The sequence below is a fragment of the Dendropsophus ebraccatus genome, chromosome 2 (genome assembly GCF_027789765.1).
Source record: "Dendropsophus ebraccatus isolate aDenEbr1 chromosome 2, aDenEbr1.pat, whole genome shotgun sequence".
Taxonomy (NCBI): domain Eukaryota; kingdom Metazoa; phylum Chordata; class Amphibia; order Anura; family Hylidae; genus Dendropsophus; species Dendropsophus ebraccatus.
In genome coordinates this window covers 144,522,118-144,542,547 of record NC_091455.1, presented here as the reverse complement: position 1 = coordinate 144,542,547, position 20,430 = coordinate 144,522,118, and the positions used below count along the sequence as shown (strand labels likewise).

Below are 20,430 nucleotides of genomic sequence, written 5' to 3'. Positions count from 1 at the left end.
TTACATGAATGAGATAAATGGCAGACGGGTACATAGGGATAGTGGACCCTGCCTGCAAGGGCTTACAATCTACAAAGTAAGGTGAGGGAGACAGAAGGTAAAGGGCAGCTAGTCAAAGTGTGAGTGTGATGCAGAATTACTGTGGGTTGTAGCCCAGTTTAAAGAGATAGGTGTTCAGGTTACTTTTAAAGGTCTTGTTGGTGGATGAGAGACTGATGTGTCAGGGTAGCGAGTTCCAGAGTAAGGTATTAACAAGGGGGAGCACAAACAGAAGACGTTTGAGGATCGAAGGTTGGGTGAGGAATGGTAGTGGGCTATCTGGTTATATATATGGAGGGGATAGCTTGTGGATGGCTTTGTATGTCATGGTCAATAATTTAAAATGAATTTATTGGGTAATGGAAAGCCAGTCAAATTAGGGCCATTTTAATCACACCTATTTGCAAAAAAAAGTTTTACTGTTAAAAAGAAATAGTAAAACATTAGAAAAGCTATATAAACTGCATATCGCTATACTCAGACTGACCTATAAAATAAAGATATCATGTGAGTTTTACTGTACAGTGTATTAAGTAAACGCAGAACCCACCAAAATTTGTGGAATTGGTATTTTCCCCCCCCCCCAATTTCACCCCATAAATAATATTTTGGGTGTTTTATAATTAATTTTAAGGTAAATTGAAAGGCGCCTTTATAAAGTACACTAATTTCTGGAAAAAAAACAAGCCCTCACATGGCCCTGTGGATGGAAAGATAAAAGATTTACAGAAGGGGAGGAGGAAAAAACAAAAATGCAAAAATGAAAATTGTTGCGGTCATAAAGGTCATTTTAGGCTCCGTCCATAGGGGTTTAAAAATGTAAACTTAAAGTGACTGTACCACCAGGCCCAGGCTGAAGCACTTGAGGCGGGCCGACCCACCCTTAGTGGGAAGAAACTCCAGCCCCTCCATGCCGTGACTCTATTAGAATCAATAGAATCCTAACATAGAGGGGCGTGGGTTTCCTCCCACTAAGGGTGTGTCGGCCTGCCCCCAGTGCTTCAGCCTGGGCCTGGTGGTACAGTCACTTTAAAAAAAAAAAAAGCAAGGCTTTGAATTGCCATAAAACTTTTATATTTTAATTTATGGAGCAGTGTGATGACTTGTTTTTCTGTCGTGATCTGTATCTGTACCTTTTATTGATACTAGTTTTGGATAAATAGAACTTTTTACTTTTTATCCAATTTTATTTATCTGATATGACCAAAATTCAGCAATTCTAGTGTTTAGTATTATTTTTTATTTACACCCCTCACCCACACAGATTGTGTGGGAAGTTTGGACAATTCCACATGGACAAAACCAAACATGTTTTCCTTTTTTTATTTTTAAAATTGAAAAAGGGGGATGATTTTACACTTTTATGGTGCGTTCACACCTACAGGATCTGCAGCTGATTTTCTGCAGCAGATTTCATTTAAATAACTGAACACAGCATCAAATCTGCTGCAGATCTGCTGCAGATCCTGTAGGTGTGAACGCACCATTAAAGTCCCCCCTGCCTGAGGCAGACTGTAACAGCAGATTAACTATGGCAAACACTGAGGCCTTCAGAAGTGACCACCAAATAGCCATAAAAGGGCGTACCGGTGGTCAATAAGAGGTTAAACTCTATAACCCATTTCAGTGTGTATGTACAGATAGTTTATTGCTGGATGTTCTTGCACATAGAACTGTACCTGTCCATTCCGTATCTTTTTATTACAGTTTTCTTGTTTATTGCAGAGTTTACTGTTGTGTTTTGCTATAACAAGAGCCTGTCTTTTTTTTTCCCCACTAGTTTCAGTTTATTGCTGTAGCAGACGCAAAGTTCCTTTTGATATCCTATAAAAAATATTTTCCCTATATGTTATGCATATTCCGTACACACTGGTAAATAGACATGCATTGTTATGACTGCTGAATATGAATCAAGTTATTTGATGATTTTACGTGTTATCAGAACTGGAATAATCTTCCTAGAGCCAATGATCTTCCCTCTTGAGGTTCAGTTTGGTGGCATTGAGTCTTATTTGGTTCCCTAAATGATTGTGCTGGCATTCACCCCTCGGATTGCCACCCTGCAAATGTTGCTCCTATGCTAGGCAACCTCTTTGATGATGTCCACATAAACACTTTGGCTGTTGAAAAGATGAGTGCCATCTGTCCATGTATATGAGCGATTGGTTTCCAGGACACTGCTTTCACACTGCATTTTTAATGAGTTGCCAGAAGGCAGTGCTCAAACAAGTGACATGCAACTATGTGTCAGCTGGGGAAGGGTCTGCTATACCACTTACCACAATTCTTGTTCCAATAATTACTTTGGCTTGTTAATGTTGTTTATATAATAATCTCTAATGTTGGTTCTTCTGTTGTTCTGTCTTTCAGTTCTTGGCCTTGGGGACACACAATGGGAAGGTCTATTTACTTGACATCCAAGGGAATATGACTCAGAGGTTTGATATTGTAAGTATGGCAACCAAAAACTACATGTTTAATTTTGTAAAGCTGGTGTATATGTGTATTTTTCTATAGGACTTCAAGTATCAATGACTTTTGCATTGGGTTATTAATCATTTAGGTTATTGGCAATACAGCTGAAGTCTGTCTCCTTGTCAGGGGTCCAGCTCGTACACTAAGGCAAGATAAGCTTTTTGGCTATATCACACTGGACACACAATAGAATCTAGAAACAGGGATGGTGTATAACTCTGCAGCTAATCAGTGTATAGACTCAAAGATCACAGTACTTACTCTAGCTGAACGGAGGTTGAATTATAATATCTTCAGCAGCAGTCCTAAAATAGAGGTTCATAGATGTTAAAGGGATAGTGCGGCGCTAAACATTTATTCACAAAATAACACACATTACAAAGGCGTTTCCACTGGAGGAAGTTAGTAATACAGGAGAGACTTGTCCATTGACTGTATATAGGTGCATGTAATTGTCTGGTGGTTTGAGTGGTGATCATGTGACTTAAAGTGACTCTGTACCCACAATCTGACCCCCCCCCCCCCCCCCCCCCCCAAACCACTTGTACCTTCGGATAGCTGCTTTTATTCCAAGATCTGTCCTTTTGGCAGGTCCGTTTGGCAGGTGATGCAGTTATTGTCCTAAAAAACAACTTTTAAACTGGCAGCCCCGTGCCCAACGGTCGGGGCTTACATTGCGTATGCATTAGGCTGGCACAACTTTTAAACTGGCAGCCCCGTGCCCAACGGTCGGGGCTTACATTGCGTATGCATTAGGCTGGCACAACTTCTCTGTCCCTCCTCCCCACCCTCCTGATCATTAGGAAGGCTCCAGGCAGATTGTCTCCTATTCCTCAGCTGTGTAAGCACGGCACATGGGCTGAATCGTTAAGCACATGTTCAGCATGGAGAAAATGTTCCAGTGGCATTCCTAATGATGAAGTGGGTGGGGAGGAGGGACGGAGGGGTGGTGCAAAGTTAGGGCACAGATACTCCCGTTTGGCACGGGCTGCAAGTTTAAAAGTTGTTTTTTAGAACAATAACTGCATCACCTGCCAAACGGACCACAGGACAGATCTTGGAATAAAAGCAGCTATCTGAAGCTACAAGTGGCTTGGGGAGGTCAGATTGTGGGTACAGAGTCGCTTTCTTGAAATATATGGATGCAGCTGAGCTGGGATGAAACAGAAGATACTGCAGGAATACTAGATGTGAACCTTAAATCATTTTAGCACTGCTTTAGGGCACATTCACACATTCCGTGAATGTTGTCCATGCATGGAAGATGTGCAGTGGATCGGATTCACAAACGTCCTGGCAAATCTTTGCAGTACTGTACTGACTGTACTGCAGTACGTGGCTGTCTTAGTACAGTACTGGAAAGATTTAAACACTTGCAGCACTCCCGGAATCATAATGATCTATGATATCTGGAGGTCTGTGAATCCAGTTCGTTGTGCATCTTCTTGGGAAAGGCCATTTTCATGTAATGTGTAAATGCACCCTCACACTAACAAGTTATTTTAAAAAATTCTGATTTTGTATTTCTGACTTTGAAGGTGAACTGAAAATGTCCTAATGTTAGCATAATAAGAAAGGGGGTTAGAAAAATTCTAGAAATGTATTGATCATTTATTTGTCCATATATATCTTTATCAACAGATCATTTTACTTTCTATTATGCTTAATTGTCATGTATCCTAGACAAACTCCCCTTCAAATGTCATACAAAAACAAAAAATAACTGGAAACGTTTAGGTTGTACTAAACATCACATTATTAGGCTGGGTTTACGCACAGTATATTTCAGGCAGTATTTGGTCCTCATGTCAGGTCCTTATGGCAACCAAAACCAGGAGTGTATTGAAAGCACAGAAAGGATCTGTCCACATAATGTTGTAATTAAGTGGATGGCCGTCATTTAATGGCAAATATTTGCTGTTATTTTAAAACAACGGCCGTTGTATTAAAATAATGGCAGTTATTTACCGTTTTATGGCGGCCATCCACTCAATTTCAACATTGTGTGAACATAGCCTTTCTGTGTTTTCAATCCACTCCTGGTTTTGGTTGCCATGAGGACCTGACATGAGGACCAAATACAGCCTGAAATATACTGTATATATATACAGCTTTGTAATTTACATGCATTTGATCTTTGGTATCTTTGCCCACTTTATTCTGTGTGCCTGCCCCACTGGAAGTCATGTAGTCCATAAATAATCATTGCTGTAATATATCATGCCGTCTCAGGTTCCATCTTGAGACGTGACCTCACTGTGTTGCATTATTGTATGTGGGCAATAAACGCCACCCACTGGAGGTGAGTTAGGTGAGCGTGAGGTGGGGTAGCTGCATGGGGCATGAGTAAATCCCCATACAGTTATGGCAGAGCTTGCTCAGACTGAGCTACCTATGTCAGGGAAGCTACAGAGAGCATAAGTGAATCCTCATACTGCAGTGGCAGAGTTTAAAAGGAGCAAAGCTGGCTCAGAGATACCTACAGAGATTCTGTTGAGCAAGCTCTGCCCCTTTCAAACTCTGCCACTGAAATAATGATTATGTTCTTTATTTCAGGCTGTATTTATCCAAATACGGCTGTATTTTGCCCCTATTTTTACGTTGTGTGATCTTGGTCTAAAGCTGCATGACTTTAGGTAATGGTCACAATACTTAATTGTAGTCTTTGCCCAGAGTACCCCTTTAAGGCAGTGTTGCTGATTGCTACTTACTTACTTCATACTGTTCTTTGCAAGAAAATACAGATTTCTTCATTTCTTAGAGACTGAAAATATTTTCTTAAAATAACTAGATTAATAGAATACAGATTGTGTGTAGCTCCTATACCTTCATCTGAAAAAGTGATAAAGTTAAGTAAGCCATGTTTATATATAAAAATGGCTACACATGAATGCATACATTTTTTGCAAAAGCCACTCTTATCTCCACTGAGATTTTACTTCTATATAGTCACATAAAAGCATGGAGTACATGGCAGGGTCTAGACAGCCTCACCGCATAGTAAGCCCCATTATGATGTTCTCTCTTTGTTTAACTTGAATTGAAAAGCTGTGTAACAAAGAATTTACTACTTGATACAGTAAACCTGAACTTCTGGGATTCACTCAAGCAAATCTTGGTTTTCTCATAAGTTTGGGCCTAAAGACAGGATATTGTCATTGCCACAGTAAAGAGTTATGAAATATTCAAAAGCATCTAGAAAGGCCCAGATAGCTGTCTGTATAGAACATACTGTAAGTTAGTTATATATAAATTTCTACAGTATATCTGGTATACTGTAGATAACTGATATGACACACAAACATGCCATAAGGAGAATGGGCCTGGATCATTTTCTACCATATTCAACTGCCAGAGGGATTGTGGCATCTTTGTCCGTCTATAGTTTCCATGTAACATACATTGCTGGAGGAAGCACAGCAAACACCAGAACTCTGCCACAAATCATGCTGTAAAAGTGGAGTAGACAGCATGCTGCTAATTTATCATGTCTTGTAGTCACTTTGTGTACCAACTTTGACAGTGTATTTAAAATAAATGACACCACTTATAAAATTGTAAGGTGCACCATAAGATATGCATGGGTTATTAGAGTAACATATATGTGTATACAGTAAGCTGACTATGAGATGACCCAGAGAAGAAACCCACATCATATTGAAAAACATTCCTCCCCCCCACACCTCATCAGTGCCTATATTCTATGACACTATTGTTAAATATCACCTATGTTTCTTCAGTTTGGGCTTAGAAATTTATTAGTTCCTTAAAATAAAATGATGACTACTGTCTATACATGTGAATGGTTGTGGACGTGCTTTATGTCTAAGATCGTTCCCTATCCACTGTACTGACAGCTGCGTGTCTTTGTCAGCATATAGTGAAGCATTTATTATCAGGTCCACACATTAGTACGCTGACACAGCTGGCCTGGCTTGTTGAAGGTCAAAGGTTTTTGACTGGTTGTGTCGGGTAAATCTAATTGAGCACCTTATTTCCCAGGCTCCCAGGAAAGCCTCTGAAGACATTCTAGCAGTGCTCTTTGGCCAGCGCTGACCTTCTCTTGTTTGCCTCCGTCAGCTTACATTAACGTGCTCCATTTGTTTACATTTTTGAATTGGGTAATGAGGCCTACACAAGCCTGGCCATCACTGACTAATGTATGATGGATACCCAGTAGAGATGAGTATTACTTTGTCCCTGCAGGAAGAGGATGTCTAGAAGCCTGCTTTTTCTATAATAAAAATGTTTTGCTTGATAAATACAATTCTAGATCTTCATGGACATTGTATCAATGCCTTTATTTAGAAAAAAAAGGACTTTTTTTTTAATAACGCCCACTACATCCAGTATATCTGCAGCCATTTCATTACTACAGCTGGGTCTTATGTCCACCAGAAAATTACATAATCTGATGTGTAACCAGAAGTGTATGTATTGTACAGCACTTTCTGTGTGCAATGCAATGGAGCCTCCTGGATACATCACCTGAATGGCTGGGGTAATAAATGTAAAGGTAATGAAATTAAATTTAAGACAAGGGTCTGCAGCATTCCCTCCATGTAGAATAGGCAGCCCCCATGTAAAAAGCAAAATAATAAAAGTATACGCACCTGTCACATCGTTCCCCAGCAGTGTCTCTCTCCTCCAAGAACGATGTCGGTCTTCTCTTCTCTGCTGGTCTCCGCTCCTCACTCCTCCGCGACAGTGTGCGACCAGTAAGTGACGTTACTGGTCAGAGGAAACTGCGGCTGACGTGCCTACGTGCGGCACGTCTGCTGGCAAAGAAGGATATTTTAAAGGGACAGAGCATTTTAAAATGGATGCGGTGGCTGCGGCCCTTCAGTGCACTGGGGGGGGGGGGGCAGAGCTGATTGGCAGTGGCTGCGGTTTTGTTATTATAATGAGAGCAATCTCACTGGGCCCCCCCCTGCCCAGATTGCCCTCATTTTAAACCGCCCATGACCGCAACATACCTACAAAGGCAGAAAGTCCATACGTTTGTCAGGCGCCTGTGGCTCTGCCGACGTGTTCTCCTCTTTCTATACTTGTGTACAGCCAGTCTGGTCTAGTTGTATATACTGTACTACATTACAATTACAATACCACACCATTTATATTAATATTCATACTTGCACTTTACTGGAAATATTCCATTGACATTTGTTATATGTGTAAGCACTAGCAGGTAACATTTGCTTTCCCTCTAGTACATAGTTCAGGCTCCTGGAGCATTAGTAATTGTACATTTTGCTTCCTTGCCTTGGAATGCACAAAGCAAAAGTGACAATAAATTCCCATTAAATGTAATGTTTCTTAACACTGTCAGACTGTTTATTAATGTATTGTAGTTTTTCATGCTTTTACTTCAGGCAGATGTTTTCTTAATAAATATTTAATGTGGTATTATTTGTTCATCTTCTTAGTTTAAAGCAATGGAAAATTAAGGAAACAAAAAGAATTTAAAGGGGTTATCCAGGATTAGATAAACACAGTTGGCTTCTTCCAGAAACAGCACCACTGTATGTGCTCAGTTCTATTGAAGTAAATCAATTTTTTATTCTGGGAACCTCCTTTAAAGCAGACTAGTCAGAAAACAGGGGTGGAAATAAGCCCCTGGCTACAAAGAGCTAGTCATCATGAATGCGGCCATACATGTTTTGTTCTATCTCCATATTTCTGTCCAGAGATGCGATATAAGCCTTTTTGTTAATATATAAATGGACCCCTTGATAAAGGCAGAGGCTTAAAAACGTACCACCTCTGGTTTACATGTTTAGAGTTTGCTGCAGGTACTTGTTGTTACTTTAAGTCTCTTTTAGGGTATAAACCCACACGCCGTATAAGCAGCGTATTTACTGCTGCGATACGCAGCAAATACGCAGCAAACACGCAGCAGATTATATCTAAATAACTGAACACAGCATCAAATCTGTACCAACAAATCTGCTGCGTATTTGCTGCGTATTTGTTGCGTATCTGCTGTGTATACGGTGTGTGGGTTTGTACCCTTAAACATAGAGATCACTGCAGTATACTTAGTACAGCACTGATCAATAAGAGGAGTGCTTTAGTACTCTGGTCTGTGAGCCCCGGCCCGGTAAGAAGAAGGGATCTCCCCTCCGCGATCGCATTGCGAGGGGGAGATCTCTCCACTAGACACCTGGGATAGGGGCACACAAGACATTTAAATGCAGCTTTCAGATTTAACAACTGCATTTAAATGTCTAATTTGCTGGTGTGGCAATCTGATCCGCTCCCGCTAATAGCTGCGGTCCCTGGCTGCAGAGTGTCTCTCTGAACCCCCCATCCCAACCTGCATAAAAACATACATTTACGTTCTGATGCGGGAAGGGGTTAATAGTGTTGAGCGAAAATCAAAATGTTAAAATGTTTGGGTTTCGCAACGTTTCCCTGCGGCTGCGTACATTGGATGCCGCCCTAGGGCTGCTAGGAATACCTGGATACATTCTGTAGCTGTATCCATGTTTTTTTAGGACTCCTTAGGGATGCATCCAACTTCTTCAGAGTCCGGAAATCAAACACATAGTATTTGGATTTCGCTAATGTTGCCTAACCCGAACATTTGGTCAAGCTTAACAGCAGTCTTTAGCTTTTCTCTGAAAACTCCTGAGCCAGCATCTTAGCTGAAGTCGATTTTGATTTTGGTCAATATAAAGTTTATTTAGTTCCTGTTCTGCAACCTCTACAGTGTCCTGTTATGCGTGTGAAGGCCATCAGAGAAACTTTTTTGAGGAGTCTGTTTTTCGCCCATTTCTTACCTCTCCTGAGCCAGCATCTAAGCTGATTTATGACCAAATCAAAGATCAACTTTGATCTCCAATCCGCTTAGAGAACTTCTTCTTTCACTGATAACACTGCAGCACTCTTATAACAAAAAATAAACCAAATTTTTGTAAGCAAGAATAAAAAAAAATCTTTTCAAATGTCTAAGTCCTTAATCTTATTTGTGAGACTTCTGGATCGAACATACAGTATATACATGCACTTTGTGTTCTTCCATATTTCCTTTTCTCTTACCACTATTAACTGTTCTAACCTCTCCTACCATTCCACCCCACAGACTGATAATTGATCCTAACAGCTCTTGTTGGGAGTTTTATTCTCTTCTTTATGTCTAGAAAGCCTTTAAATGAAACATCATAGCCCAAGGTTAATTATGTCACAAAATGTGGTTTATTGACCTTTGGGGAGGGGGGGACCTGTGATCCCACCTCTCTAAATGTGTTTACTGTCAGGGGACTTTGTGATGCATTATTATAAGTTTGTAATCGGCATTTTGCTTTTTCTTGTAACATAGATTAGAAACAGCGACTGGAAATAATGTTTCCAAATGAAATGATAAATAGAATCAACACATTTTAAACACAGCTTTGCTTTTTGCACATTTACTATGAGCATTAGTTGTTTATGTAGCGTGGCTAAAAGCTTTAGTGCTTTGAAAAATGCTCAGTGCCAAATTTCCAAGGATCTCCTAAAACGCAGTTAACTCTGATATGACTGCTGGTTTCATAGTGGGAATAAACTCATTCCTGCAGACTACTGATTAAAGACACACTGGTAAATGCATGGATTTAGATTATGAAGGAAAATCTTTTTTATCACTTATGTGTATCTTATGAAGATTTATGCAGTCAATTTCTACGATTTATAGTATTAGTATAGTGGAAATTAGAAAGGACGGGATTTTTTAGTCAATTTACAACATGCTCTACATGTATATTTCACCAAAATTCTGCCACACAACAAGTAAGACATTTATGATACACACCTTAAAGAACGTCTCTCTGCCACACTCTAGACCAGTGCTTCTCAAACTGTGAGGCGCCCCCTAGTTGCTGGGGAGTCAGTTTTCATAAAAGTCACTATGATCTGTACAGTCCTTACCATGGCTGCAACATTCTCTAGCAACAATATGAAGTTATTTTGTACTTCTTTATTAGTATATAGAGTTTAGGAGACAGACGAAAGGAAGACCTAGCATTGCTTTGGTCTGTTGGGTGAGGCTGCAGTAGAAAAAGCTTGTGAAGCACTACTCTAGACATTTTATATCTGGATGAAAAGGGGGCATGAAGGTGTAGTTTAAAGTGGTATTCTCATCTCTACATTATGGCATATCCACAGGATACACACAATGTTTCATAAATGTCTGATAGATGGAAGCATTTAAGAGTTGTCTGTGCAATTCCCAGAAATAGTTGTAGAAAGCCAGCAATCCAGGATATCATCCACGAAAATTTTATTGAAGTCTTCACATAAAAACAGATTTAACTGCAGTAGCTGACATGTTTCGGCCACCAGGCCTTACTCATAGCTAAATAAACACATGCAGAGCAAATCTTTTATACACGCCCCTCCATAAGCCATAATGGGACTACATGGGAGTGGTTATTCACATGGTGGGCATGTACAGAATAAATTACGTCACATATGTAAATATTTACAAGTAGGGATGGTCCGAACCCTCCGAGGTTCGGGTTCGTAAGAACCCGAACGCACGGCATCAGATTCCCGCCGTCTGCCCGTTCCGTGGAGCGGGTGGATACAGCGGGAGGGCCGCCTGGAAAACTGGGATACAGCCTATGGCTATGGCTGTATCCCAGTTTTCCAGGCGGTCCTCCCGCTGGATCCGCCCGCTGCACAGAGCGGAAAGACAGCGGGAATCATTACCGAGAGTTTGGGTTCGTACGAACCCGAACCGAACTCTGTTCGGACCATCCCTATTTACAAGGTTACCCGTTACAAAAAAAAATAAAAATCACAATAAATACATACAAAACCACACAGATAAAATCATGTCATAAATTAGACTGGTGTGTATACTGTCACATGGAGAAGGATTGCTGAAGAAAACACAAAACCGTCACTGCACCACCAGTATCTATAATGGATATACATATGTAATCATGTTCATAAAGTTATGTGGTTCATAAATTTATGACATGATTTTATCTGTGTGCTTTTGTATATATTTATTGTGATTTTTTTCTTTTACTAATTTTTGTAACTGGTAACCTTGTAAATATTTACATATGTGACGTAATTTATTCTGTACATGCCCACCATGTAAATAACCACTCCCTGGAGGGGCGTGTATAAAAGATTTGCTCTGCATGTGTTTACTTAGCTATGAGTAAGGCCTGGTGGCCGAAACATGTCAGCTACTGCTGTTAAATCTGTTTTTATGTGAAGACTTCAATAAAATTTTCGTGGATGATATCCTGGATTGCTGGCTTTCTACAACTATTTCTGGGTGAAGCTTGCACTGCCGAGCACCGGACAGGTGAAAGGATTGCAGGTGTGGTGAGCTGGATTTCCTTTTCATTGTCTGTGCAATTCTCATTAAAGTAATTGAACATTATGAAAAATGCAAAGAAAAGACCCTTTTGCAGACAGGTTGGAGAGGGGCTGGGGTGCCCTTAATCCTGAAATATGTGTGCCTCCCAGAGGTAAGACTCACATCTATCAGACGTTTATGGCCCTTTAAGACACAATCATCCTGTGAAAGCTTTATTCCACCTTAATTTTTTTTTTTGCACAGTAAACCATAAAGCAAAGTGCTCTTTACAGTTTGACTAATTTGGATCGAATTATCAAGCACGTTGAACATATTTCTGGCATAGGTTATCTAATCGGAGAATACAAGAGAATTATTAGGTGATGTGCACCAGAATAATATAAATATTAAAAACTAAGGAAGCAGTCTTAGGGTGGTATTACACGGGCCGAGCAGGGCCCGATAATACCTGTAAACGAGCAGCGATCTCGTTTACTGGGCCTATTACACAGCCCGATAATCGCTTAACAAGAGCTGCAAGGACATTGTTACCGATGTCCTTGCAGCCCTTGCTAAACTGGCATACATTACCCATCCACGTTCCAGGGCTGCTCCTGCCGTCCGCTTCTCCTGGGGTCCCGTGCGCGCTCTAGCTTCACAGCGGCCTATCAGCTGGTAGGCCGCTCAGCCAATCACAGGCCAGGACTGGTCCAGCACTACTTCTGCATCAGGGTTCAGATTTTTTGAGCCAGGACTTCATATATATCCCCCCATGACCCCTTATCACCTTTGATAGGTGAAGGCAATATTGTTTTTTATAAAGCAATTCTTCCAAACTGATCCCACCACAATCAGGGGGCAGCGGGCCCTTGCATATAATGTCTTTCAGTTGCCTTTTCTGATCATAGAAGTGCTTATTAACAACCACATCTTATCTGCCAGATGATCTGAGAAGCGTGATATTTAATTGTAGGAAAGATCTAGTTTAACTTCTAAGTGGTTGAAAGCCCTGTTCATTCTGAACTTTAAGGGGGATTATGAAGGCTGGTGTACAAGTACCTAGATCTTAAATAAAGCCCTGCCCCCTTTATAGTGGCCGGATTTACTAAGAGGCGCACGCCTCTTGATTAACCTGGCTAACACTATGCTCGGCGCAGGCTCTGCGCAGCAAATCTACACCTGCTTCCAGGTGAGGTATAAATCATGATAAATCAGGCATGGGAGGATGACACGCTTCTCGCCAACCTGCCATGCCTCCAACCCTGCCTGTCCATCAGAATCTGTGCCTTCTCTCTAGCGTACACCTCAGCCACAGCCTTCATAAATGTCCCCCTGGGAGTCCAGTGGGTGGTTTAACCCATTGACTGTCAAAACTACCGCTGAACTCCTAACCCCAAATAAGCAGAGATGTAAGTTGTGCTATAATTCTCTTATTAGGAATTGGTGCATTTTCTTATAATTTTGTTCCTCACATCATATGATCAATGTCCAGCTGACGCCAAGGAATTCTAAATAAATGGTTAAAAAAAATACACAACATATATTGTTAGGATTGATGACAATATGGGATATCGTTATATTTCTATATCACTAGCCTACCAGGGTTGCATTTACTGGCATTTGCTATTTGGTTTTGTTAGAAATTGGACTAAGGCTGGGTTCACACTACAATTTTCTCAGTATGACTATAAGATTGCATGACCGCAGCCCCATTCTTTTTTCTAAGAAGCTATTAGATCCCTTGGGAAAACAGGGGGGGGGGGTCTCAGAGGTTGGACAAATAGGGGACAAGTAAATTTAAATCTGGAAACCCCTTTAAAGGGTAGACTAAAAAGGCTATACATAGAGGTGACTGTTCTCTGATGTTGGGGCACACTAACAGCACTTCATTGCTGGTGTACTCTTACATTTTATTTGCATTTACTGAGAGAAAGACTGGCCTTGTTGGCTAGAGCAGCCAGTCACAGTGCAGAGTTTTAGAAATAAAAGCTGAGCTCTGATTGCTGGGTTGCTGCGGTCAACCCCCTTTTTTTTTTATTAACCAGTTAGATAAATGTAACATATACAAAGATTTAGTCTTAGACTGGCTGATATTGTAGGGGGATTACATTAATGATGTTTTATTGGTGGACAAACTGAGATTAAATATTACATTGTTTTAGCCTTAAAGTGAGTTCCCATCTCTAGTATCTTATCCACACTGCTTCAGTTCCGCTGGGATGCAGCATTTGTGGAAGAATCAATTATCCATTTGTTAGTAAGGGAAGCTTTACAAATTATACATTAGTGGATTGATTTCTCAAGTTCACCATTGGGAGAGTGATAATATAAGCAGAATGGTGATGATCCTCCAAGGAGACAGAGTTTCCACAAAAGAACACAATTAAAAGAGGCCTCCTCAACAAGTCTTAAATTTATTCCTAATTGAAGAGCTGACAGAATCTATACTAAGTGTATTTATTTCCAGCATTTTACATTAGGTAATTGAATATTGCTCAGTGTGGATTACTACATGGTTCACTTTTTGTATTTTTGTAAGAAAATAGGAAGGTAACATGTTGAGTAGCACATGAACCTTGAAATAAGACTCAGAAATGTTTTCAAATATTATTGACAGCATAGAAAGACGTTTCTTGGTAAATCTATTAGAAAGTAGCCCTCCTGACCCTGAGTGGCGAGCAGGCTTGACTAACATTCAAAAGAAGAATTCTGTATGTTTTTGTAACTATTAGAGACGTTATTCAGGATGAGAAAACCATAGCTGCTTTCTTCCAGAAACAGTACCCACTCCACCCTCAGTTAGTATGTGGAATTGCAGCTCAATTCCATTGAAGGGGATGGAGCCAAGTTTTAATAAAAAACAGAACCTGAGGTCAGGTGTGGTGCTGTTTTTTTTAATTATTATTATTTCTTTTCTACTTTTATTTCTACTCATGGATAATCCATTTAAAGCTATTTTGTCATCATCTAGCCCTGATCTGTTACTGCTTTGACCAGGTCTTTGGGCAGTCTATTCTAGAGGCTGATTTTTTTTTTCCAGCACCCAATGGAGAGGTGTTTTTACATGGAACACATTTTTATTAAAAGGGTTGTCTAAGGATATCTTTTAATCTATGGCTGGGGTAGTGTAAAATAAAAATGAAATGATACATTCCTTGATCCCTTACAGTTACAGTTCCTACCCATTACTTTTTTCCTGGTTTCTGTGACACATTGAACCAATAGGAACTGCCCCTCTTAGCCAATCACTGGTTGCAGTGGTGTCTTATTTCTGTCAGTCATAGGTTGAGCAGGGCAGTTCTTGTGGGGTCAAAAAGATGCAGGGAATAGGAGTGTGGTAATGGCAACTGTAGGTGATTGGGGTTGGTGAGTATCCATTCTACCTGTCAGGGTAAAGACCTACTTCCTTGCACCTTGTCCATATCTGTAACCCTTCTCTTCCCTCTCCTCTCCAGCACCTTGTTCCTTTTCCTGGAACTGCTGAAGAGGTACAACACCTTCTCTTCCAAAACATATTCTGAGTATCAAATAAAATCCTTCCTTTTTATGTCGATTTGCAAAACTTTTGACATGTCATAGAGACATCCAGAACAGAATTAATTAGGCAGCATCCAGTAGTCAAAATCTGGTGGAGTTTATTCAAGGAACTTACTGGGGCAGCGTTTCAACCCAAAACATTGCCACAGTGTATGTTGCCTGAATAAACTCCACCAGATTTTGACTGCTGCATGCTGCTGGATTAATCCTTTTCTGGATGTTACTTGGCCTCCTGTTCCAGTCTAAGATATGGGGGAGCTTACCTAGAATGCAAAAAAAAACACAAGGGGTGCAGCTAAGTGTCCAAAGAAACAACCTTTATGCAAACAAACAAGAAAAGCACAGTTATGCTCAGCCAATCGCGGCTGAGTAGCTGATGACGCTGCAGAGGGCGGCTGGCACTAGGGACGGTCGGAGCGGTTCGGCTTTCCGTCCGAAGATGACATCATTGGCACAAGATGGCGGACGGGGGTTGGCAAGAAGCAGGTATGTATAGAGCACTACATTTCCGGGTCTGGTGTGGGTGGGGGGAAACACGGGGAAGGGGACGATTCACTAACATAACATACATTACAAAGTTGTATAACTTTGTAATGTGTGTTATTTAGTGAATAATTGTTTAGCACCGCACTACCCCTTTAAAGAAGAAGTTACAGGTCTGTGAGAGCCAGAAATCTTGATTGTTTGTAGGTGACCAAATACTTATTTTCCACCATAATTTGCAAATAAATTCTTACAAAATCAGACAATGTGATTTTCGGGATTTGTTTTCTCATTTTGTCTCTCATAGTTGAGGTCTACCTATTATGTAAATTACAGACGCCTCTCATCTTTTTAAGTGGGAGAACTTGCACTATTGGTGACTGACTAAATACTTTTTTTTCCCCACTGTACCTCAATAGCAGCATAGGGGGAGTAGTGCTCCTAGTCTCTCTTGCTGTCTCTGATGCTTGCTATAATCATGGTTCTTCATAGGACTGCATCTCTGCTCATGGAGCCGAATATTATATTATGAGTACACTTTTGAGAGTAGAAGTTTGGAAGGCAAAAGGTCAACCTAAAATGTTTCTATGGGAACCCAAACTGTGTCTAGTGTTACATATTCCAGTGGCAATGCAGTATATTTTACTTTTGTTAAAATTCTGGCAAATTACATTTACAGACTTCTCCCTTTGTTATTACCTCCAGAAATTTTGCCTCTGGGTCATTCTGTGATCCTACTGGAGTTTTAATGATACCTTAGGAAGAAATTCGCCCAGTACAAATACTAGTTTTAAGTTGCATTTGTTAAGGCCAAGTTGTCTTCTGTGCTAAAGGTTCGCTCAGTGGTAGCTTGAGAAATATTAAGTAGACTAGGGAATATATTCTAGATTCAGGACATTATACTTGTTTCACCCTCCAGCTGTACATAGAACATTTAAAACTCCTGTAGTGTAACTTTTAATAAAGTTGTTTGAAATTAGTTAATATTTGAATATCTGTTTGCAAAATGCAATTTAACCTGCAACAATTTTAAACTTGCATTTTGTCTATAACGTTGCTGATTCTATGTTTATGTATAGTCATCATCTTGTTTGTGATAAATATTTTGATTGCATAAAAATCCACATAAATAAGGTAAATCTGAAGTTTTGTTTTTCCAGCTATAATTTGCAGATGACAGTTTTGTTTACTTGTCTCTGCAAATTGCAAATGTCCATGAATAAAGTTAAAGTACAACTCCTTTTAATGTACATAAAATTTTTTTTATTAGCACAGGTTATTCTCATTTCAACTACTGTAGTATAGTTATTTTTGTGGGTCTTGTTAAGTTAAATTGGCACTGTTGTTTAAATTTTCTTTTGACATTACATAGAGGCATGTCAGAAGCTTTGATTGGTCTGGGTCTGAGTGTCCAGACCTGTACTGATTGGGAGAATGAGCGGGGAGAAGACTGCAGCTGCCCGGTCCACTCTCCGCTCTGATTTAGAAAAAAGAGTTAAATTTATAATGGACTCCTATAGAGCATGTCTCGTTTTTCTAACTCTGATCTTTCTCCCAAATGGTACGGGTCTGAACACTCACACCCGGACTGATCAAAACTTTTGACTGGTCTCTATGACATGTCAAAAGTATATATTTTTTTTTTAAATGACAGGTACACTTTAAATATTTTTGTAAATACATTCATTTAGCACACTAGTCTCCTTTTTCTGATATGCTGCTCTTTCCCTTCCATTGTTGACAGCTCATTGTCTTGGTGACTGACCACCACTCTGCTCGAAAAGCAGGGACCTAGCCACTAGATATATAGCTATACTTTAGATGAATATATATATATATATATATATATATATATATATATATATATATATGAGATATATTATCATTATATACATCAGCCAGACTACTGTTTTCAGAGCAGAGTGGTAGTCAGTAACCTAGACAATGAGCTGTCAACAATATAACGGAAAGAGCAGCGTATCAGGAGAAGGAGGCAAGTTTTCTAAATTAATATATTTGCAAAAAAAAACAAACAAATGAAAAACCTATAATAAAACTTAACATTAAAAAATCAGAATGTGAAAAACAGTTAAAAGCCAGGCCTTGTAACTTTTAGGCATTGGTAAATGAACAAGAAATATTTTCCTTAGTTTATGGTTCTTGGGTAAAGGTAGAAGACTCCCTCAGTTTATGAAAAGTCATCTGTTTATTTTAGATTAGAGGTATACAACCTTGTTTGGTCCAAGAGCCTCATTGTAATAATATTTCCAGGAGCCACCATATTATGTTGATTTTCCCGTCAACATAATATGTCACTTGCGACTTGTACTATAAGATGAAAAAATGTCTCACAACTTCTAAATCTGCAACAACAGTAAGCATGCGCAGCTACCACGTAATGCCTAGTATAGGTCGTGTGGGGATGGTGATGACATTCAGAGGATGCCAGAGAACATCAGTGAGATTACCAGTCGTGCACCGCCTCCTCTCTTAAGTGAGTTTCCCCTTTAACGTTCATAGAATAGAACTTTTACAGCTTGAAACCCTGCTCAAGAGTCTGCTCCATGATGGTGCCACTGGGGGTAGGCACAGAAACTGGTACAGGCCGCAGGATCGGCACTCCTGATTTACTACTCTGCCGATTGGAGTCATGTTTTAAGTACAGAACCCTGTCCTGGACTATGAAAAATGCAATGCATTTCTACTTCAAAGACAAAACAAATTTGTGTATCCAATGCCTGAATCAGCTGCTATATAATAAAATCTAAATATGAATACTGTTTTTTTCCCCATAACTTATGCTGTAGAAGGAAGCATTTGTGTGTGACTACTCCCATATTCCTTTTGCAGAGCACTGTGAAGATCAATCAGATCAGCCTGGATGAAGGTGGGGAGCATGTAGGCGTCTGTGCAGAGGATGGCAAGGTATTTTCTGTTCCTTTACTGATATAATATTCGGACATTTGCCTTTTATTTAAATAAAAGAAACTTCAGATGATTTTTGTCTGAAACAATAGAATTTTTTTTATTATGGAATACAATTGAGTAGGAGAAACCTCCAATGTCTATCATAATAGGATAAAATTACTAAAAATGAATATTCCCAAATTAAGGAAAAATTGCATATTATAATTGGTAGTTTTGCTTAAAAAATATAAAACAATTCACCCATATGATGTAATTAGCTTTCCTCTCCTGTTAACACAAAGGGCACAGAAAGTAGTATCCAACAATAATGATATGGACACCAGTTGCTTTTGTTAATTCTTTTTGTTGAAAAGTTCTGCAAATACATGAGATGTCTATTAAAACACCCAATTCACAAACATGTACATGTGACAAATATCTTCACGCACCTTCATAAGCGTTCGTGAGGATTCAGTCACCCTTTAGTTCCTAAAACAATGCCCCCACTGTGACATCACTCTGCAGCTATTAGCTCAAGCTGCATAGCAGGAACTTTCATATCAATATCAAGAGCTGTGTGCAAGAACTTTTTAAAGGGCTGGGCTGCCCTGCTCTGTGGTGATTCTGTCCATAAGATGGCCGAAATGGAGGAGCATGTGACCATGCCCACCACCAGTGTCCTCCATAGGCATACACAGGCTCAGTGGTGGACACTGGGGGGTGGGGCATGGTCACATTCTTTTCCATGTCGGCCATCTTATGGACAGACTCACCACAGAGCAGGGCAGCACAACCTGGAGCTGAGGAGTCTGATTTTATTTCCATGAGACACACAGGGAGCTGCTGTCAGAATATACACTCAGTAACTCACTTACTAATACTGTACACTGAACAATTTTACTATTAGGTGGCCAACCCCTTTAAGGGAAGGCTTTGGTCACATGACTTTTTAATGCAGATTTCGGCACATATACTATGCTAAAATCTGTGCAATCCAAAGAAGTTCACATCACATGCATGCAAATGTACTTTCTGAAACCCTGTTCACTGATAATGATCTGCTGAAAATAAGTGCCTTCCAAATAGTGTCATGAAATTACACACCGAATATTAACGGGGTATTATGTTGCTTACTTGCCATACTTACTATTATCTGTCGAGTCTCCTTCTCCCAGCTCTGAACCGGTTTCTTCTGAAGACACAAAGATCTGTGTGTGAGCTCCCCCCCCTTTCCGAGAGGGCTGATTTAAACAAGTCCCTATCTGCAACTTTGTAGCCACTTAGTAATGCCGGGCGGAATAATCACAGTAAGTTCATCAGCTACATGACCCTTGATTAACCTCCCAGCATTAAACGAAGCTAAAAAGTTGCAGATAAAGCCTGCCAGGGACTTGTTTACATCAGCTATCTCGGAAGACAGTGGGGAGATGGAGAGAAAAGCTCACAATCAGTTTTTTGTGTCTTAAGCAGAAAGAAGCAGCTCAGAACTGGGAGAAGAACATGGAGTATATAATAACAAGTATGGAATGCATTGTTAGTTGCACCATGGGCAGCAACATATCAAAAGTTAAATTTGAGCAGAATACCCCTTTAATCCTTTGCGTGACCATAGCTGATATCATGTATATTATTCAGTTGACGCCAATCACTGGCCTCAGGACGTGTATGCAATACATGCAGGAAGAGACTGA

The 20,430-nt window shown here is 40.0% G+C and overlaps 1 protein-coding gene across 2 annotated transcripts in view; it reads left to right on the top strand.

The window, feature by feature from the left end:
• VPS41 (VPS41 subunit of HOPS complex) overlaps positions 1-20,430 on the top strand; it is a 165,806-nt gene that overhangs the window by 33,466 nt on the left and 111,910 nt on the right. For both annotated transcript variants that reach the window (XM_069958436.1, XM_069958437.1), the window contains 2 exons: positions 2,410-2,487; positions 18,683-18,757. In XM_069958436.1, coding sequence (XP_069814537.1) covers positions 2,410-2,487; positions 18,683-18,757 — 153 coding nt within the window. The remainder of the gene's footprint in view (positions 1-2,409; positions 2,488-18,682; positions 18,758-20,430) is intronic.